General features: G+C 34.5%; 1 protein-coding gene across 1 annotated transcript in view; it reads right to left on the minus strand.

Annotated features, from left to right (window-relative positions):
• LOC106875137 (symplekin) overlaps positions 1-23,583 on the minus strand; it is a 40,950-nt gene that overhangs the window by 11,747 nt on the left and 5,620 nt on the right. Inside the window, exons 4-24 of the mRNA XM_089354345.1 lie at positions 23,192-23,265; positions 22,104-22,230; positions 21,185-21,291; positions 19,978-20,041; positions 18,404-18,555; positions 17,894-17,991; positions 16,605-16,759; positions 14,580-14,678; positions 13,813-13,971; positions 12,792-12,950; positions 11,662-11,740; positions 10,545-10,615; positions 8,908-9,022; positions 7,721-7,807; positions 6,438-6,633; positions 5,920-6,001; positions 5,305-5,418; positions 4,187-4,255; positions 2,145-2,226; positions 353-443; positions 165-234 (exon numbers count right to left, since the gene is read on the minus strand). Of these exons, the coding sequence (XP_089210471.1) occupies positions 165-234; positions 353-443; positions 2,145-2,226; positions 4,187-4,255; positions 5,305-5,418; positions 5,920-6,001; positions 6,438-6,633; positions 7,721-7,807; positions 8,908-9,022; positions 10,545-10,615; positions 11,662-11,740; positions 12,792-12,950; positions 13,813-13,971; positions 14,580-14,678; positions 16,605-16,759; positions 17,894-17,991; positions 18,404-18,555; positions 19,978-20,041; positions 21,185-21,291; positions 22,104-22,230; positions 23,192-23,265 (2,250 nt within the window). The remainder of the gene's footprint in view (positions 1-164; positions 235-352; positions 444-2,144; positions 2,227-4,186; positions 4,256-5,304; positions 5,419-5,919; positions 6,002-6,437; positions 6,634-7,720; positions 7,808-8,907; positions 9,023-10,544; positions 10,616-11,661; positions 11,741-12,791; positions 12,951-13,812; positions 13,972-14,579; positions 14,679-16,604; positions 16,760-17,893; positions 17,992-18,403; positions 18,556-19,977; positions 20,042-21,184; positions 21,292-22,103; positions 22,231-23,191; positions 23,266-23,583) is intronic.

The raw sequence follows: 23,583 nt of genomic DNA on the forward strand, positions 1-23,583 counted from the left end.
CTGTTACAGGCAATTAGTTAAAAAAACTCACCGTGATGAAAAAAATTTCATACATAAGCTTGTGGTTTATAGAAAGTGTTTTGAATAATAGTTGAAAAACAACAAAAATAAAAAAAAAAAGGTAAAAAAAGGTAAAAAAATAAAAAAAGGTAAGAGGAACATACTGGATTTTCCAAAACCCTGAGGATAGTTCTTTTGATATCTGCTGAAGTCGCTGTATATACAGTGGCTAGCCTAGACAAAAACAAGAAAATCATTTCTTCAGTTATCTTTACTTCACTTGACAAACATTACATGTAATCAGCAACAAACTTCTTGAAGAAATCTTGTGTAATGAATATCAAACACTTACTCATGAATTAGTTTGTGATTACTGGGTAACAGACCAAGATATAAATACAAGCAGAGTTTAATGCAATCTTCTACCCAGGTTTCCGGAGGATCTGAAAATAAAAAGAATATATATTGTTTTATTTGTTTCAGTCATTTGACTGCAGCCAAGCTGGAGCAACACCTTTAATTATATATATATATATATATATATATATATATATACATATACATACATTTAAATAAATTTTAACTCATTAAAATGATAAATATACAAATATGGATGGACAAGTACACACACACACATACATGTGTAAATGAAAGCAAGCTAATTATGAGTGTATTGATACTTAATAAAATCTGATAGTCTTTCTGCAGGCAACCTCTCTAGTGCTTGTGCCATAGCAACACGTAGCCAGTCCATACTAGTGCAGTCTTCTTTCTTGCACATCACATCTGATTTCTCTGATAACCAATTTTTCTCTCAGTAAACTTATGCTATGTCATCCAACACACTTACAACAGAGCATGCTTGCTCCATTTCTTTCCAGTCTTCTCATGTCCTCTGTGTTCAAAATCCATGTCTCACTTCCATGCAGCACTGCAGCACTAACACAAGCATCATACAATCTGGCTTTCACCTTGTGGGAGAAGACCATTGTTGTCAGCAGTGGTAGAAGTAGCTCCTTGAACCTTTTTCAACAAACTCTTACTCTGGCTAAAATACGTTCAAAGCAACTGCCTCTATTGCTGATGACATCTCACAGATAGCAAAAACTATCAACTACTTCTAATGAAATGCTCAGGTAATTAAGGGGTTCTGTTTCTGGTGTGTTCATGGAATATACTATTCCAGTGCATCTTTTGGATATGAAATTTATGTTCTTTACTATTCAGCCTATGATTCCACTAGATCTCGTGTCCTTAACTTATATTGAGTGCAACATATGGAGTTTATGCCCACTCCTTTTCTGCATTTAAAGCAAAGCCATTTCCTTGAGGGGTACCTGGGACCTGCCTTCTTTCCTGCTCACTAAAACTTTTGTTTTTGCTAAGTTTACCTTAAGACCCCTCAACTCCAGATTTACCTTCCACACCTGGAATTTCCTAATTCCTCCGATAAATTCAGCTCTGAGAACTAGATCATCAGCATATAGTTCCCATGAACAGCCAGTCTTAAACTCCTCTATGATGGCCTGTAGGACTATGATGAATAGGAGGGGACTGAGAACTGAACCTTGATAGATTTTGACCCTTATATTGAATTCCTCACTGAAGTCATTGGTGACTCCCTCTTTAGTTACAGTGTCTTTGATGTTAACTTGCACTGCTCTCACAAGTCATTTATCAATGCCTAGTTTCCTTAGTGATCACTAGATTACTGTATATGATAACATGCTGAGGCCAAGAATAAATAGTTTACTCTTAGCCAAATATTTCTCCTGTAGTTGCCACATTAGAAAGATTGCATCTGTGATACCTTTCCAAGTACAAATTATCATCATCATCATTGTTTAACGTCCACCTTCCTTACTGGGATGGGCTGGATGGTTTGACAGGAGCTGGCCAGGCAGGAGCCTGCACCAGACTTCTGTGTCTGTTTTGCCCTTCCTAACACCAACCACCCAGCAGAGTGGACAAACTATCAATATCTAAACTATAAATATTACTGATAAAAATAATATCAAAATACATAAAGAAAGTAATAATTAATTATGTTTCTTAAACAGTGTGTCTGCAAACCAGAATATAAATCAAAAAACAACCTACAGCAGTATTGTAAGAAGGGGAAGTTTAAATTAAAAGTAACTTACCACTTTTTAATTTTGTTGTTGAAAACAATTCTGGTGGTGGTTTGGGGCTGAGCAGATATCGAAGGTAAGTTAATGCATGAGCCTACACAAGAAGAAATGGATAAAAGGTTAATTAGTCAGGTATATTTTTTCTAAAAATGATTTTTCTTTTACAAAAGATGAGTTTTTTTTTTAAAGGAAGTTAAATCAACCTTTTTTACACTAACAATATATGTTTATTTCTGCAGGGTGGTGATAAGCAAAGTGGATTAAAAGGAATGAAACTGTAAAGATTTATTGAAATAATTTTAAAACATTAACACTCTGTAGTTTCTTAAAATTATCTTTATCCTTTTTTATCTTTTACAGTTTGTTTCAGTCATTGGACCACAGTGATGCTGGGGCACAGTCTTGAAGGGTTTGGTCAAACAAATTGACCCCAGTTCCTTTTAGTTAAGCCTGGTACTTATTCCATTGGTGTGTGTTACCGAAATGTTATGGGGGTGTAAACAAACCAACGTTGATTGTCAAGCAGTAATGGGGGACAAACACACAAACACATAAATACACACACACACACATATGATAGGTTTCTTTCAATTTCCCTCCACCAAATCCACTCACAAGGCAATATTCAACTCAGGGCTATAGTAGAAGACATTTGCCCACAGTGCCACGCAGTGGGACTGAACCCAGAATCATGTAGTGTTGAGACACAAACTTCTTACCACACAGATATATATATTCTAAATCTATACTAGATATTTCTGAATAATAGTGTTGCTGGGAATAAACTTGCAACAGATCAATCATTAATTCACTACATATTCAGATTGGAGCCTGGTGCAGCCATATGGCTCACCAGTCCCCAGTCAAACCGTCCAACCCATGCCAGCATGGAAAGCGGACGTTAAACGATGATGATGATCAAATGGCAAGAGTGACAAGGAAGTAGCTGTGCAACTTGGGCAGTCAATACCATAAATCGTTGCTTTCTTCCACATACTAATTTACCAATAATTTCTTGTTCGTGTTTATATCTTTTGATGGTCAATGATTTACTCAAAGTTTCATGCAAAGTGTTCATTCAAACAGCCCAACATGAACAGATTGTGTCAAAACAGCACCTAGCTAGTAGATGAGTCACTGATTTTAAACAAATAAACCTTACTACATGTATAGAGCACTAATTTTCTCATTTGTATTTCTAAACATGAGGCTTCTGCAATTTCTATCTACCACATTTCACTCTCAAGGACATTGGTGAGCCCAAGACATTAGCAGCAAAAGACGCTTGAGCATTGATCATCGTCAGCAGCAGCATTTAACACCCATTTTCCATGCTGGCATGGGTTAGATGGTTTGATAGGATCTGGCAAGTTAGAAGACTATGCCAAACTCTGCTGTCTGCTTTGGCATGGTTTCTATGGCTGGATGCTTTTCTTAATGGCAACGACTTTACAGTGTGTATTCAGTGCTTTTAATTAAGTGTCCAATTCGTATGTAACTGCTTTAATGACTCAGAAAAATCCATGTCACATCATCATCATCATTTAACGTCTGCCTTCCATGCTGGCATGGGTGGGACTTACACACTAAATACAATTTGTTTTAAATACTTTGTAACATATAGGTGTAGGCATGGCTGTGTGGTAACAAGCTTGCTTCCCAACCACATGGTTCTGGGTTCAGTTCCACTGTGTGGCACCATGGGCGAGTGTCTTCCACTATAGCCTTGTAAGTGGATTTGGTAGATGGAAACTGAAAGAAGCCTGTCATTTATAGATATATATATATATAAGTGTGCATGTCTTTGTCTGATTGTCCCTACCCCCATCATCACTTGCTGGTGTGTCTACATCCCCGTAACTTAGCGGTTCAGTAAAAAAGACCAATAAAATAAGTACTAGGCTTACAAAGAATAAATCCTGAGGTCAATTTCTCCAACTAAAACCCTTCAAGGTGGTGCTCCAGCATGGCTGCAGTCAAATGACAAACAAATGAAAGAATGTAAAAGAACATATAAATATTTAATATAATGGCATTCAACAAAAGACAGATACCTCAATTAGTTTGTGGATATCATCTCGTTCATATAGCTTCTTGATGACATGGATTGCATGGTTTCGCACCTGGATAAAGAGAAGAAAATAAAATGTCAAAAATGTGAGACTAAAGATTACAAATGAAATATTTATAAAAGAGAATACAAATAAAAAAATATGAAGGTTATGAAGATGGGATACTCGGCTACTGGCTACATAGTGAACTCTAAATATAACCCCATTTTGTTGTCTGACAAGAGTAAAGACTTCTAACTGTTGATGGGTTCTTTAGAATCTAACTAGTGTTGTACAAAAGCTTCAATGATAAAGATCTATATTAAGAATCTGCAAAAATCTGATGCTAGCCTGGAATAAACAAATGACCTAACATACAAAAAAGCAATATGGCTGAAGGAAATACTTCTTATCCTTATTTCTTTATTGCCTACAAGGGGCTAAACATAGAGGGGACAAACGAGGACAGACAAAGGGATTAAGTCGATTACATCGACCCCAGTGCGTAACTGGTACTTAATTTATCGACCCCGAAAGGATGAAAGGCAAAGTTGACCTCGGCGGAATTTGAACTCAGAACGTAACGGCAGACGAAATACCGCTAAGCATTTCGCCCGGCGTGCTAACGGTTCTGCCAGCTCACCACCTTCTTATCCTGCTTATGAAATACAAACATGGTAAGGTCTCACATATATTCAATTGAAGAACTTCAACCAAGATTATCTAACGAGATAGGATAAAAACTCCCTCTAGGGGTATTTAAAAATATTAGCCTGTCTTGTTTACAGGAACTGTGGGTTCAAGTCCCACGGACAGCATTCAACTTTTTCTATCCAAATGGTCTTTTAAACCCAATATTTACATGCTATTTTTATAGCTTTATGTGCTTCAAGATTCACTATTCCCAAAAAGAATTTCACATACTTGAAGTTTTTAAATTCTTATGACATTAACACACACACACACACACATAAATATACACACATCCACATATACAAATACACACATATGTATTGGTATTCTATGCATGTTTTCCAACATAAGAAAAGAATAATTATAAGTTTTGAAAAGCATTTTTTTTTATAGAGAACAATAATATAAAACTGAAATCCCCAACCTACCTCCACTTTATCATGCGATGCAAAGTCTAATAATAAAATCAAGTATTTTGGACGATGATGGGGTCGTGCCAAGATCATTTCCTGCAGAGTTTCCATTCCAATATGAACACGATTCTGGAAAGGCAAGCAATATTTTTAGCTTTGGACAACTATTTTTCAGAAGCATAAATATTACGTTGAGATAAAATTCAGGTAGAATACAGCAGAGAAGCATATAGCACTTAGAAGAATTATCTGTTACAACCGCCTTAAAATATTGGTTTAGAATTTTGGTACAAGGTCAGCAAGCAGAGGTGAGAGGGTAAGTCAACTCCAGGGCTCAACTGATACTTTATTGACCCTGGAAGAATCAAAGCAAGTTGACTCAGGACCTATGGATGGAGGAAATGCTGTTAAGTATTTTGCCTAGCATGCTAATAATTAAAATGTTAGCTTCTGTTTATTACTTCTTCAGAGGTGGTTAGGCAAGAGTATTTTACTGTCAGATATGGTAGGTCATAAGAAGTTAAATACAATTATATTTTTCTCAAAGTAAATACATATGGAAAATAAATAAGACATAAAATATAAGGGAAAAGGAGAGAGAGAAAGTAAGAAAATAATAATGCCACATACTTCATCTTGACAAAATTTACGAAGTATCTGAACAGCATTGTCTGTGATAATAGGAGCTTCCAGAAACAATCTTGTAAACAGTCTGAAAGAAAGGAGCATAGAAATTAATTCAAATTATGCACAAAAGGCTTGGCAATAACAGAACAAAAGGTTACAGGACTGAATTAACCACAAAATTATTTAAAAAAGGTGTATTATTACTCTATCCCTCTTTCACACTCACAAGCATACACTGGCATCTTAATAGTCATCATGGTTTTAACATCCATTTTCCATGCTTGCATGGGTCGGGCAGAGTTTATTAAGATAGAATGTCTAAGGTTTGATGCTCTTTCTGTTGCTAACCATCAATCTTTCCAAACAAGGTAATATTTCCCAATAACCAGATACATTCTCAAAGAATATTGGAAATAAATGACATTAATTTACAACAATTACACGATGTCAAGACAAGACACAAACATACATACACACAAATGCTCATAATGACTTCTATTAGAGCAACAGTAATAACTTACCCATCTCTATGATCAGATCTCTCCAATAAGCCATTAAGCAATCGAGTCAAACATTCATCATAGCTTGCCAGAACTGTCTTGTGTTCTCCCATATTGGACCGGTTGAAACCATGGCAGACAACATATTCTTGATATAACCAAGAGAAAGCTATATCTGCTCGATTACGTAAGTCTTCAAATATGTATTCTTGTAATACTAAAACAAAAAAAAATGTTTCAAGTCATTCATACACATTTTTATGTTGAAGTCAAATAACAGAAATAATTTCCTAATGAGGATATAATTATATACACATATATAATAGTGAAAGCACATGGCTGAGTGATTAGGGTGCTGCACTCATGATTGCAAGATGTGGTTTCGATTCCTGAACTGGGCAGTGCGTTTTGTTCTGGTGCAAAACACTTCATTTTACATTGCTTCCGTCCACTCAGCTATAAATGACTGACCCCAAATGGATTGACACCCCATTCAGGAGTGAATGTTGTGATCCCAGTCACTTACATATCATGGAAACCAGGTAACCAACTCTATGAGACCTAGGACTCAATACAATAATGTCCAGGTGTTGATAATGATATGATTAAAAATTGAAGCTTTTACTAAATTTATAAAACATGCCTGATGCAAAATTATTTTAAGCTGATTTCTAAAGAAAACAAAGCAATAATTCATTCTAATCACTCAGAACATCATTGTCGTCTAACGTCTGCCTTCCATACTAGCATGGGCTGGACAGTTAAACAGGATCTAACGAACCAGAGAACCACATTGAGCTTCAATATTTGCTTTGGCATAGTTTCTACAGCTGGATGCCCTTCTTAACACCAACCACTTTACAAAGTGTCCTGTCACATCAGCACTAGTGAGGTTGCCAGGTAACGTGCAAGACAAGAAAAAGAAGATAGCTTTATGGCAAGTGTTGAAAGACTAAAGTATGATAGAGGAGCAGGCACAGGTGTCTTGCTATGGAAGACATACATGGCTAACTTGTATATGAATGGGTAGGAGTAGATGGAAAGCAGATGAAGATGCTGGTGATGAGGTACCAGAGCATACTCTCAGAGTTCCTCCCAAAACTGGCCCTGGTTCTATGATACAAACTTCCTGTCTCAAAGTGATCTAAATCAAAAACTTCCATCAATATTTCCTGTAGATTTGTTCCAAACACCAACTTAATAATTACAAAGTTATTTTACTAAATTCTTCGTTATTTTCATAATTAATAAAACAAATGCAATGTATTTTTCAACAAAATATAACAAAAGGGTTAAATACTCACAATTTTTCAGCTCACCACCAAACTGAGCAACAAGGGAGGCCAAAATTTTGGTTCGTTCTGGTAATGCATTACCAATAAGAGCGCTTTCTGAAAAAAAAAAGAGAGAAATAGAAAATTACATTAATGACAAAGAAATCAATTCATCATGTATAAGAAAAACAGGAATGAGTGATTTTTGGTTTGGTGCTGAGTTCAATTGTTTCTATGATATGTTCTACCAATGATAGAAAGACATCATAGCCAGCAGGAGATTTATATAACTTCTTCAATAATATCCTCAATAGGTGCAGGCACAGGTGTGTGGTTAAAAAGTTTGTTTTGCGATCACATAGCTTTGAGTTCAGTCCTACTTTGCACAAGTGTCTTCTATTACAGCCCCAGGCTGAATAAATTTTGTTGATGGAAACTGCATGGAAGCTAGTCACGTGTGTATGAATACATGCATATATGTATGCACGTGTGTGTATATACAAGCACATAGCCTCACTGGCACTTGTGCCGGTGGCATGTGAAAAAACATTCGAGTGAGGTTGTTGCCAGTGCCACTGGACTGGCTCCTGTGCAGGTGGCATGTAAAAAACACCATTTTGAGCATGGCCATTGCCAGTACCGTGTGACTAGCCCTCGTGCTGGTGGCACATAAAAGCACCCACTACACTCTCGGAGTGGTTGGCATTAGGAATCCAGCTGTAGAAACTCTGCCAGATCAGATTGGAGCCTGGTGTAGCCATCTGGTTCGCCAGTCCTCAGTCACATCGTCCAACCCATACTAGCATGGAAAGCAGACGTTAAACAATGATGATGATGATGATGATGATGATGATATAAAGGTAAATATTGACATTCCACAGTTTCATTTGTTACTGACAGAGCGAAACAGTGACATACTATTCCCTAATGACGTCCTTCTGTGATTCTGAAGACACATAGCATAAAAAATCCCGAACTTGAAAAGCAGGTAAGGATTAGCAACAGGAAGATCATCCAGCTGTAAAATCCTACCCTGACTACATCTTTGGCCAACCTATGCTATTCTAGAGAAATGGATATTAAACAAAGGAAGGAAAGCTTCACAGTAATAAAACTAGAGATAATCACTAATCCTAGGGGTCTTTGTGATTTGGGTTAGCTTAGTTTTTAAAATCCTATGACAAGAACACAGTGACGACTGAGTTGTCTATACTTACTTTCAGCCATTAATATACGCCTCACAGCCCTGACAGTCATTTGATCCAGGAGATCTCTGTTCATTGGTTTTGTGACACTCGACAACTTGAACTGCTTTAATCCTTTACGAGTGCCCTTCAAACAAAAGCATAAATAATTAAATGTCTACTAATAAAAATTTGAACTCGCAACAAACGATTTATCCTTAATTTTGTTCTAAAACAAGCTACCCATTAAATATTGGTTTTAATACTTGTTAATAATTGTTAAGAAATAAAAAAAAAAGAAAGCTATTGAATAAAAAACAGGATTATTTTTCCTTAACTCTTTAGCATTCCAATTAGTCAGGCAAATGTAATAGTTTTTTATTCACAATGTTTTGAATCAATCGCGTGTTATCTTTTAGCTTTGGGGTTTCAATGATAGCATTGTTTATTTTTAGAATGATATTGTAGGGTAAGTGTGAGAGGCCAGACCTATCTGGTTTGAACATAAAACAGGTTGAATATTTGGGTCTGAGATGGCCGGTAAAATGCTAAAGGGTTAAGGTAGTTAAAAATGAAAGTATAATAAAGCAATCCTTGATAATCACAGTAATTTATAACAAGATGTATTAATTTTTAAGGTCTTGCAGAAAAAGTGAAGTCATTTTATTGTTTGACATGCTAGAGATTTATTCTTTTATTTTTTCAGTCATTTGACTGTGGCCATGCTGGAGCACTGCCTTTAATTGAACAAATTGACCCCAGGACTTATTCTTTGTAAGCCTAGTACTTATTTTATCGGTCTCTTTTGCCGAACTGCTAATTGACAGAGACCTAAACACACCAACATCGGCTGTCACACGATGGTGGGGGGGACAAACATAGACATACAAACATACACACTCATATATATATATATATATATATATATATATATGACAAGTTTCTTTCAGTTTCCATCTACCAAATCCACTCACAAGGCTTTGGTTGACCCGAGGCTATAGCAGAAGATATTTGCCCATGGTGCCATGCACTGGGACCAAACCTGGAACCATATGGTTGGTAAGCAAGCTACTTACCACACAGCCATGCTTGCGCCTATACTTACCATACAGCAGCGGTAAGTATGACCTAATGTGGCGATAGTGACACATGGCGATGGTGACACATGACGATAGTGACACATGGCAATAATTACACATGGCGATAATTACACATGGTGATATTTACATATGGCGATACTTATATATGGCGATCTATATATGGTGATAGTTAACCAATATCTGGTATTCCCTGCAGCTCAAAGAATGCTGCAAATGTATTGACTAGTCTTTCCATCATGGCATATCCATAATTGGAGAAGTAGTAAGTGTACATGAGTTTAGATACTTGCTTCTGGAAACAGCCCAGATATAGTAGAGATGGTTAAGTTACTGTCTCTGCAGTACCATCAACCAATGACAACCAAGGCCAAACATTCTGTACTATCTTGCATCACTAGCTTCTTTTCTCAATAATAATTTTAGTAACAATTCTACTGTACCTAAACTTTTAGAAATACATGACAAAACTATTAAGAGGCTAAGAGCCAATTATATACATAGAATGAATTCAGTGATAAAAATTAAACTAAAATAGACAAAACAAAAAAAGAACAATCAAAGCCTACTTACCATTAATGGTTGTGTTATAAGAGCAGTATCAGGTTTTTTAGGTTCATCAGCTCCTACTTGTATAGTTCCTCCTGCAACCAGATCAATAAAAAGAAATCAATGTAATATCCTAATGATTTTAATTGTAGAGTTCTGCATTAGATAAAAAGAAAATTAATTAAATGCTTGATGAAGCCAAAATAAATTTCCCTTCACAACCATGTAGTCTTGGAATTGATCTAATGTGCAACACCTTGGGCAAGTGCCTTCAACTATAGCCACAAGTTGACCAAAGCCTTTTGAGTGAAAACTGAGCAAAAATCTATCACATCACACATGTGTGTGTGTGTGTGTGTGTGTGTGTGCACTTATCTTTGACAAAAGATGTAGCATCAATAAGAAAACAGAAAAAAAAAAAGGATTTTCAAATATAAAAACACTGTATTATATATTTGTTCTGCCCAAGTTGCATGGACAGCATCCAAAGATATTATGTGCAAAATAAAAAGAGAATGCCAGCAACTACTAAACCAATCAAACAATATCTTAATTAGTTGCCAGTATTTCACAGATTTACTACAGCAAAGCCAACTCGCAAAGTTTATCAAATACTGTCATACAAGAATATTTCTAATAAATATGTTTCCCGTAACTTTTTTGATACCATATTTCATTTGAAATCCACTGCCTTTGTTTCAATGAATTTTCAAAATATTGAAGAATTTGGTCCAAATAAAAGTCATTATTAAGGTGGTGTGAAGCAGTGAGCTGGCAGAAATGTTAAGCACCAAGCAACAGTCTTAGTGACATTTTGTCCATCTTTGCCTTCTAAGTTCAAATTCTGCCGAGGTCGACTTAGTTTTTTCATCCTTTCAGGGTTGATAAAATAAGTACCAGTTGAGCACTGGGGATCAATGTAATCAACTTAACCCTCCTCTGAAATTACTGGCCTTGTGCTAAAATTTGAAACCATTATTAAGGTGATGTTTGAAGTAAATTACCATGAAATTTTGATTGAATGTTTTAATTTAGATCATTTTAAAACATGAAGTTTATATCAAAAAAACTAGAGCAGTTTGGTAGCAAAAGGGTTAAAAAAATACTTGAGTAATTATTTCATTGCTAATGAATCACTCACCTACTACAGTTTGAATTTGTAATTTCGGAGTAACTTTTTCTTCTTCTGTTGTGGCAGGTGTTTCTTCACTTTCTACATTCTGTAAAAAATTTTAAAATTTCCTCTAATGAAATGCACAAACTATATCTAAATTAATATTTTTTTAAAAGATTGACAATTTGAAATAATTTAATAGAATGCTGATATTGGTATATTAAGCTGGTGTTTGAAACAAAATTATAGGAGGTTTAACTTAAATATGATCACTTTTAAAACAAGTAATTTTTCTTATAGTCAAGTACACTGGAAAATGGTCTGCATTCCAAATTACTGGAATATAACAAGATAACTTTTAAGAACAGCAGATTTCTATTTACTAAGAAGCATAAAGGGCATTTTTGTAGAAAAGACTTAGTATATTGCAGAGGGTTATTTTATCAACAATGAAGGAATGATATGCAAAATCAAACATGATAGAATTCATACTTAGATCATAGAGAGGGAGAGGATAAAACACTGTAAACTGTATTTCATGCAGTAATTGACCATTGCTACCAACTTATTGCTTTGCAAGTAACATATCTCAATTCTCAAGTGTCAAATTGTTACCTACTTCACTGATTTTTTCTCATCAGTATGCATTTTGGGAAGGTCTTATTTCATCATCATCATCATCATCATTTAACATCCATTTTCCATGCTGGCATGAATTGGATGGTTTGACTGAGGTCTGGAGAGCCAGCGGCTGCACCAGACTTCAATTTGATCTAGCAATGTTTCTACAGCTGGATGCCCTTCCTAATGCTAACCATTCCAAGAGTGTAGTGGGTGCTTTTTATGTGCTAGGCCTGGCATCGATCACATTCAGATAGTGCTTTTTACATGCCACCAGCACAGGGGCCAGTCTGGGGGTACTGGCATCGGCCACGTTTGGATGGTGCTTTTTATGTGCCACCGGCACTGGAGCCAGTCAGAAGGTACTAGCATCAGCCACGTTCAGATGGTGCTTTTTACATGCGGTTTGGCACGGGGAAGTGGGGGGGGGGGGGGGTCAGGCAGTCCTGGTATCGATCATGTTTGGATAGTTCAATTTATATTACTTTAAAAACTTTAAACTTTTAAACCTAAGCGATGTCATAGCTTATACTTACCATTCGTTGGACGTCAGAGATACCTTTACCCATTCCAGCCATAGTAAGCTGGGTTGCAAGTAACCTGGCAAGATGTTTAATCTGACCAGGAGTACCAGCTGCAGCAATTGGTGTATATGTTGCTTGGAAGTGGGCTGGTAATGTATCAGGTAACATTACCTATACAATGAGAAAAATAATCATATTGAAAATGAAATAATTACATTAAAACAAAAAGAAAATTTTAATGAATTGTTAAGACAAATACTGAGAGGTCAAAGAACAGGTTGATATAAGCACCATCTCGTTAACACTTGCCAATGTGAAGCAAAGAGTTAAATACATTTATTTTAGCACTGATCTCGAGAGGCTGCTTTCCAAAATTTAATAGCATAAAGGTAATAAGCAGCATTACAGCAAGGGTGAAGAGCAACAGAATAATAAAACTATAAATAGATGAGAAATAGGGAGATGATGAGTGGGTTGGTGGGTAAAAAAAGAACTGTGTGTAGAAGACAGAGAGAAGCGTAGTGATAGAGAGGGAGATCAGCACAGATACAGTGAATAACAAACAAAGGTGGGGGGAGGATTGGCAGCAGGTATGAGAGAGTGTTAAAGAAGGAGATATGGTAGTCATAAGATCTGATTCAGGGGAAAAGAAGAGCCAGAACCAGTTTCAGCCAGGTTGGTAACGAAAGGGTTAAATTACATTCTACAATTTACCAAAAAAAAAAAGGACACTTTGGATACTATACTCTAAGGTAACTGTTTTGTTCTTATATAATACTAGTTTCAAATTTTGGCACAAGGCCGGCAATTTTGGGGGTGGGGCTATAGCAACTAGACTGAACCCAGTGTTCAGCTGATACTTATTTTACGACCCTGAAAGGATGAAAGGCAAAATCGACCATGGCAGAATTTGAACTCAAAACAGACAGACGAAATGCCACAAAGCATTTTGCCCGGCATGCTAACAATTCTACGAGCTCACTGCCTTTGTTCTTGTATAATAACAAATAATAAAATGAGATATAATACTCACCATACTAATCAATACAAGATCTGCTACATTGTGTGGATTTAGCCTACCAACCAAATCTTCAGCAGTGATGTCAATAGCTGTTTGTTTCTGAGCAGTGCTGGGAATTTTTTCTTTACTTGGTGCTGCTCCAATCTCTTCCTCTTCCACGTCAGGATCAGGCTATTAATTATCGAAATAGGTTTTTATTCATAAGAAGAAAAAGCACAGTGTTTATATAGATAAATACTTTTATATGTAAATACAGGCTGAAAATTGTATTTATCTATTTCAGTATACAGCTTTGAAATTATACACTTTTTTGTTTCGGGCAGCAACTATAAAGTGAGACAGCTTTAGAAGTTTCATCAATAATTCTCGAATTTCTGCTTAGCATTTGATAACTATTCTAATTTGTAACAATCGTCATAATAAATGAAATAAATAAAATGTGAAGGCACACCACAGCCCAGTGGTTTGGGAATCACACAAATGATCGTAAGGTCATGGTTTCAGTTTCCAGACCGGGCGGCATGTTGTGTTCTTGAGCAAAATAATCATTTCATTATTGCTCCAGTCCATTCAGCTGTAAATGGGCTCCAGCAATAACTGGGAAGTTAACCCTGTAATGGATTAGCATCCCATCCAAGTTAAATGTAAAGTCAAGCCTTCAAGGGCTAAGGCTTGCAAAAGTAAATTATCAAACTAATAACTTAAGAATTAACTAATTAACTTGAAGAATTAACTGAAGGACAATTTAAACAAAGAATAGACAATCTGCTGCTACACACCTTTATCTCAACTTTGGACTTTTTAGACGATGAAGTACTGGGTCCATCCTCAGCTTTTCTCTTTTTGATGTCTTCTGTTTTGGGCATGCACTTCATAACCTGTAATTAAATAAGATAAAGGTGTCCAAATATGTTTAATTCAACAAATAAAATGCATTTTAAATAAAAATCAAGTGTAGATTGGACTGGGTGGTTAAGAAGTTAGCTTCTGAACTACATAGTTTCAAGTTCAGTACCACTGTGTGGCACCTTGCATAAGGGTCTTGAAATATAGCTCTGGACTAACCAAAGCCTTGCAAGTAGATATGATAAACAGAAACTGGGTAGAAGCCTATCATGTGTGTGTGTGTGTGTGTGTGCATGTATATATGTATGTATGTATGTATGTATGTATATATATGAGTGCGTGTATGTGTTTGTCTCCCTGTCTTGACACCACATGACAGTTGCAAATGAGCATCACTATTATACAAGCAGTGCCACACATTTCCAGTTTTCTATGAAAACATGTCCAGTCATGGGAAAATATTACCATGCTTGGAGACAGTTGGGGGTTGGGATAGGACAGGCATCCAGTTGTTGAAAGTCTGCCTCAATAAACTCCATCTGACCCATGCAAGCAAGGAAAAATAGAAGTTAAAACAACGATGAAGACAACAATGATGAAACCCATGTTGAGTTAAAAATTTCAAATCATACAAGAAAAAGTTGCAATTGCATTTTTACTGAATAAAATCAAATTATCCTCACCATCCTATTAGCAGTCAAATCTATACATTAGTAGTACATTAAATTTATGGTAATTATTGAGACAATTTATTCAAGTTACTTGTAGATAATATGATGGCATCAGGTATGCTTGAAGGTCTAATGTGGCAGGCAGGATTTTCTAACATATGAAATCAACATGCCAAGCCACATAAAAAGCTCTCATTCTGGTACCATGTAAAAAGCACCAAGTACACTCTGTAAAGTGGTTGGCATTAGAAAGGATATCCAGCCATAGAAACCATGCCAAAACAGACAATTGGAGCCTGAGTAGCTCTTGAGTTATCCAGCTCCTGTCAAACCATCCAACCCATGCCAGTATGGAAAACAGACAATAAATGATGATGATGGAATGCAACTGTAAATGTCATAAATGAAAGGAAGTAGTTGACTGGTTCAACACAAAAAAGTAGAAAAATATAGAGACCATATGAGGTGTTTAGCAACAGATTGTCGTAAGTGCCACGACTTAAAAACTGAGAAAAACACAGTCAAAGTTTCGCAACTTTCAGAATGCGGTATCTCAGCAAGAAATGAAGTTAGGAAGCTGGTTTTGATCTTAAAATGAGAGTGAAGACCTCTTCTAATCATTCCACATATGTAAAATTATTTATTTATGTATACATCTGAAAGATGAAACCATGACAGCGTCTTTCTCATTTTGTAGAATATACCAGTACTACGAAGCGGTGTATTGCATTGCATATTTTAGCCATAATACCTAGAAAAAACAGAGACCCACCCCACAAAGGTATTGTATGTGATTTAATATACCAAGGTAAATATCTTTAACAGATAAGTAAGACAAGATAGTAAGATAATAACCCATTATCATTACGATGGTAACAAGAAATACTAGAAAATGAGCCATAACACCTCGAAAAACAATACAGGGACCACACCAAAATTATTGATTGAGTGTGTGTGCTTACGATGGTGTGTTACTAAACCCTCTGGTTGAGTTGGGTGAGTGAGCATCGTGTCAATAGTGTCGAGGTACAATTTTTTCAGCTGGATTTTTGACCTTATTACAAGCCTCACAGGTTCTTCCTCCCAACTTTTCCGGATTCTAGATGTCGAGACAAAGAAAATGATATACTAACCTCGAAAATGGCCAGGGTGGCACTTATGACACTCTGTTACTAAACGCCTCATATAAATAATTGTAAAGGATGCACTGAGAGCAGACACACAGACTAAAAAGGTAGGATAGAGAACGGATAGGTATTGAAATGTCTGAATATCTGAAACTCTTACTTCTGACTGCATTGCTCCAAGATCGGTTAAGAGAGTAGTTATTTGAGACATGAAGCGTGGAGAATATGGATGCTTTAGTAAAGCCAACATCTGCATCTTTAAATTTTTACGAACACTGCTTACTTGTGACTTGGCTAATGTTGGTGGTAAATTTACTGAAATGCACAAAATGTTTATTATGATATATATCATGAAGCAGAGAGTAGAAAACACAGACTCTGTGTGTGTGTGTGTGTGTGTGTGTGTGTGTGTGTGTAGACAAACGAGAGATACATACTTTTATTTATTGAGCTTTACTTTAGAATAAGGATATAGAATACACACTACATGTATGTATGTGTTAATATATAAGATTCAACTGAATTCAGTGTTACTTAATGTAGACAACTACCATAAGTTTCACTACAGATATTAATTAAAACCAATCTTTTAGAAACCAGATATGCTACACAAAATGTTAAAGAAAAGCTATAAAAGGACATTCAATATTAACTGAAAATAAAAGTTATAAAACATTAAAATACTAAACTTAAATCATTCTACAAGAAAAAAATCCTTCAATGTTGCTATTCTACCTTTTCTTTTGGTTTCCAGAAAAGTATTACTATTTATTTATATTGAGATAAACCAAATGGATTTGATTACAATGGATTTTTTTAGGTATGTTATCTCAAGTACTTTCTTTGAATTGTATTTAATATTCATAAATATATTTCTATCATAAACGTGTGCTGAAATATCTATATTTGATATGAAATAATTAACTATAAATTGACAAAACATTTGTAGAAATGCAAAACACTAAGATCTAATGTGTAAACCATTTATTCTTAAAGTAACAAAAAGATTTTGATAACCTTTACTCTTTCAATATCGTTCTTTTTTCTAAGAACTTTGGTCAGCTTTAGACAAAATTACAATCAAACTGAATCTTATTTCAATTAACATCAGAGGTTCAAGACAAGATGCAAAGTTATTAACTTCATGTTTTAAATCTGGAAAACATTTCCAAAAATTCATTTTACTTTGAACTGAATCTGCATGAACCTGTGGAAAATTTCTTTCAAAAACCTATTTTTATCAATATTAGTGTAATATTATTTCAGATAAAATATACTTGTAAACACATATTTTTTTAGATAATTTTAGAAGACCAAATACAAGAAATTATTCTAATTCTAGAAAAAATTGCTTTACAGAATGTGGGAAAAGTTGAGATGTTTCAAAAATTCAAAATAAGAACAAAACAATGAATAATAGTTTGTTTTAGAAGAAAAATCTTCCTTTACCATGTAAGGATTCAAACGCTTGTACTACTTGATCAAAATATACAGGTCTTTGTTTAGCAATTGCTGTAAGGCTTCCCATGACAGTCATCAGATTTATACTTTTAGATAAATATAAGAAATACAGAAATTATATTACACTCAAATTATAAATTTAGAAATAATATCATATACTTATAACTTATAAGATTATACTGAACAGAGTTGTACAATACACTGATCTGTTACACACACATTGCTCATCAATCATTATCACCTAAGTAATGATCAACATTCTCACGATAGAATTAGACGAAATGAAATATTACGAAACTGATAACAATGTTTCTCTGTAAAAGATGTTTTCAGACCAGCTGGTAGGTTTGCAAAACATCTGGTTCAACAACAACTTAAGCCATAATTACAATAATAATTAACAAAACATCAGAAATAACATATAAAGATTATATCATCAACATTATCATATATCTAGATTCCATACTGGCACGTGTATATGTTACAGTAATAATATACCTGGATATATGAGGTGAGGCTTGAAATTTCAGCAAAGAGACAAATAACTCATTGCCCTCTTCCTCTAATTTGTTAACATCCAACAGTTTATGGTTTTCAGGGACTTTATCAAGTGTCATCTCATTTTCAAGTTTCTTAGGAATGTCTGACTCCTTGAAGAAAAAAAAAAAAAAAGATTTGAGTACTTTATTTGAATATCCAATTGTCATTGTTCTCATCACCATTTTAAGATGCTGTCATTAACCCTTTCGTTACCAACCTGGCTCTGAGTACAAATGTCATGTTTCCATAAGTTTTGAATTAAAATCTTCCACCAAACCTTAGTCACAATTTATGTTCCTAACACTAGCTGAATGATAACTATGTTATTTTACTAAATTCTTTGTTACATTTAAAGTAACTAAAAGAAACAGAGAGCATCTCAAAATAAATACAGTAACGAAAGGGTTAATTAGATGAAAAGGACATAAAAAAAAATTTCATTCATTAAAACTAATACAACTTGGTTTTGTGAAAGTCAGTCTAGCAGTTGTCCAAGTATGCAAGTTTTACTTCTCCTATGTACCTAAAGAGAAAGCCACTACTTTAGAGCCAATACAGCCTGATGCCAGCATCATTGCAAGTATTGCTATCAGAATGCAAAACACTGGAAGAGTTACCACATGGCATCTTATCTGTTGCTCTAGCAGTTCTGTCAATCCACTGCCCTAAACTGGTACTTTTTTATTGACCCTAAAAGGACAAAAGGGTTAAATTGTCTTTGGTGGGATATGAACTCAAAATACAGGGAGCTGGAACAAAAGTATTAATCTACAATAAGAGCTGGTTCATTTGAATACAAGATATCTGCTTTGAGGCAGACACACACAGTGAATTTTTTAATTATTTAAATTCATATTTCTCGATAACAATTAATTCTGTAATCAAAAGTTTAAGTTTAAAATTATATAATTCAATCTAAGAAACATTCTTCAGGTGACATCCTTTGAGGAGAAAGGACATTTAATATACAAGAAAACATCTCTAGTTCCCATTGTATATAAATTTTGAAAGTTTGGCCAATAATTAAGACACAGAGATTAATGACAGTTAATGATTAACTGTGTGTAAAATTAATCTTTCACACTCCAAATATTGAATTAATTCTATCACACCTTAATCTGGAAAACTACCATATTTGATGGCATACAAGGTATACTCTTTTTTTAAAAAAATTAACCCGGCTCCTATATGTGAACTTGAACCTACATTTATGTTTTAATGCAGTAAAAACTTTTGCCCTGAATCTGTGCTGCTGAAATTGAGGTGCACCTAATATGCCCATGTGTCTTTTATACCATCATGTATAGTGGATAAAACCATATTTCTTGTGAATTTCCAGCTGTGAGGCTTATTAAGACAACAAACTCTTGTTAACAAAGTAATTAATTCTAATTCTTATAATTTAAAATAGCTTATATAAGAATTTTAAATGAACATTTATTGTAAATGAAATTTCAAAACAACTGTATAAAATATAGAGATCATCCAACTATAAAAATTAAAACTATAAGAATATTGCTAAAAGTACTTACAGGAGATTTCTTTGTCAAAGTTAGAACAACGTTTTCAATAAATTTCACAACATGAGTTCGGATACTGAAAAATTATTTAAAAAAATACCTTGTTAAATTATTTACTTAACAGTGCAGTACAAAATAGCTGTGTTTATAATAAATACATTTAGGTTAATAAATACTAAATTCAGAGTATAAAAGTTACAGAAGTCAGATAGCTAAATGGATTAGATATTGGATTAACAGTTACTGTTGTAAAATGTAAACATTCATACAGGCTTGTGCATGCATGTGTACACACACACAGAGAGGCTTCCACACAGTTTCAATCTATCATTTCCATTCATAAGGCATTGGTCAGCCTGGAGCTATACTAGAAGACATTTGCTCAAGGTGCCACACAATGATACTGAACCTGAAACCACATAGTTGTGAAGGAAACTTTTTAACCACACTTTGATAAAAAGATAAAGACTATCTCAGAATATAAGCAAAATAATGTATTTCCAAATTGGTAACAAAGAAAACAGAGGCATGAAGAATTTTGAAAAGAAAAACAAAGATTAGAAGGAAGAATATTTTACCAAGTAACTGAACTGAAACCAAATGTCTTTGAAATAAAGAAAATACAAAGTTGCTAATAAAAGATACTAAAGTAAAACTATACACAGAACATTACAAGGAAGCTGGTTAGGTTTCGTGATGTCTCTTCACAGAGTAAAGTTGCACTGAAACAGGCATAAATCAGATTTTAAAATTCCTAAGAGTGATGGACAGAGGATAATTAAAATTAGTAGACTAGGTATCTTTTGTTTTTTACTTGTTCTAATCATTAGACTGCAGCCATGCTGGAGCACCACCTTGAAGGGTTTAGTCAAACAAATTGACCCCAGTATTTATTTATTTTTTTAAACTGGTATTTATGCTATTGGTCACTTTTGTTAAACTGCTATTTTATGGGGACATAAACAAACCGACACCAGATGTCAAGTGGTGATGGTTCGGAGACAAACACAAGGATGCATGAACACACACACATAGATATACACTATGGGCTTCTTTCTGTTTCTGTCTACTAGATTCAGTCACAGAACATTTGCTCAAGGTGCCATGCGGTGGAACTGAACCCAGAACTCCATATCATACAGCCACACCTGCAGCTAGGAAAAACTACAGTACTTGACCAGCAAAACGATGCGGAGATAATGGCATGAGTCTTGCTTACCCGTCATTTAAAGATTCCATCATCTCAATTATGTAGGTTTTTAATTGTAGGATTTGTTTCCAAGTCTGTTGCATTTCTTCAGTAATTGTCTTGCTCTGGCTCAACCACTGAAACCAAAAGAAACCCAAATTCCATTATTTGAGATATTTTGAGACACTAAATTTGTTTGTATTTTTTTTTTTTTATATCATTCATGATTAACAAAAGGAAAAGCAAAATTCAATCAATGACAGGTCATTTCTAATATATTCAAAAGTAACTAAACATGCATTGTCAGTTTGAAAATTAAACTATCTAAAAAAAAGGCATAACAGACCATCATCATTTAGCATCCATATTCTATGCTGGCATGGGTGTAGAATGTTATAAATTTCAGTATTGGGCAATACAAAATACTTAACACTCAACAACTCATTCTATCTAGCTATATCTGGGTACCATGAGTAGGTACAGCTCACATGGTAACACCTTGACATTCAAACCAGCCAGATCCAATCTCCCACACCTACCATACAATATCAATCTAAACAATAAACAATCACATCATTGAAATCTCAAAGTTACAAGATAATTCATGATTAATTCAAAGCAATCTGAATATAAAAGCATTACATTAGACAGAGTAATCTGAATACCAAAAAGTTAAGGAAAAGGTGCATTGTATAATTAATGAGAATTTTGTCAGCTGTCAATGCTGAATTCAATTTTAATTTTTCAAACGAACTTCATCATCAATTTCTGTGATGAAAGCTCATGTTCAACAGCCTATTCCATACTAAACTTACTTGTGCACAGGAGTTCATCTGTATGTGAATATCTAACTAACCTAATAAATGTTTCATGACTTCAGAGAATCAATTGTATTGAGTGCAATGCTTACCAAACTCAAGCAAATATTTATGAGATAAGCCATATTCACCTGTAACGCTAGTCTATGAAGTCCAGCCATTGCCAGAATAACTCTCTTCTGAACATTGACATTTTCATCTTGGAAAAGAGCACCAAGGTTTGGCAGGATTTTCTGTAAGAGATCAGGTTCTTTCTTGCTGAAATTTTATGAGATAAAAAATATTTAGAAAATTTAAAACAAAATGAATTTTAACAAGAAAATAACAACCTAACTCTAATTTTAACAAAAATATAAAATATATCTATAATTAAATGAAAAGATTATATCTAAGGTATCTGAGGCTACTCAAACTGCAGAAAATAGCAGCGAAGTCGAAGAAAAGTGGGGACACATTGGATAATGTAGTCTAAGAATAACTGAGTTAAAAGACGGGATGGTAATAGCTGGAACACTTTTGATCGTGGGTTCTGTTCAATTAGGACCAGTTTGGGCCTGGTTTTAACAAGTTTCAGAATCTTCATGATCAGAGGCATGCCCCAACTCTAATGATTTAAGGAGAAAAAAACCTTGGGTTGTGATGCTCATGTCATTACCACAGCATTAAAGATATGTAAAAGGAAATAGGTTCAACTGGAAATTGCACCAATCAAGGACTAAGTTTACCAGAGAGTATAGTCAATTGAATTCGGTCATCATTTTATTGATCCCAAAAGAGTGAAAAATTTCTTTTTCTTGACGGTGTTTAAACCACATAAAAGGATGAAATTCCATAATTTCTGTCAATTCACTATTCTTATATATATATGCACACACACACATGTATATATATATATATATATATATATATATATATATATATATATATATACACACACACTAGAGTGTTGCCCATCATATGACAAGTAACTCTGGAAATATACTTTTGCCACTATGGGTAATACCAGGAAATATGGCATAAATACAATAATTATAACTTTTATCAAATTTCTTGGTGCCTATACAAAATAAGGAAATGAATACTAATCTAAAATAAAACAAATTTCTCATTTGAATAATTCCTCCCATAACTTCCTCTTACTAAAATTGCTGGCCTTGTGCCAAAATTTAAAACCATTATATAGGGATTTTCTAAACTCAACTTAATTCAATGTACATACCATGCATCTTCTATGAAACTGATGACAAACTTTCGAACTTCAACAGAGCGGTCACTTTGAAAGGCCAACATTTCCTAAATGAAATAAAAAGTAAAATAATTACTATTAATAAAAGCAAGCGAACGTCTTGCAAAAAAATCTGTTTTAAATTTTCTTAGAGTAAATTTTTACATCACAAATTTAAATGTTTTCATTAATTCAGACAATGAAATATTGTTTGTCTTCTTTACAGAGAACTAGTTTATCACATATTAATATGAAAATCTGTTGTAACTAGTGCATCTAAGCTGACCAAATCCTTGAGTGAATTTGGTAGATAGAAACTAAAAGAAGCCTGTGATGTATGTGTGTGTGTTGTTGTGATTCTGGTTAGTCACAGTGGTACTAATGGC

The sequence above is a fragment of the Octopus bimaculoides genome, chromosome 6 (assembly GCF_046866305.1).
Source record: "Octopus bimaculoides isolate indiv1 chromosome 6, ASM4686630v1, whole genome shotgun sequence".
Classification (NCBI taxonomy): Eukaryota; Metazoa; Mollusca; class Cephalopoda; order Octopoda; family Octopodidae; genus Octopus; species Octopus bimaculoides.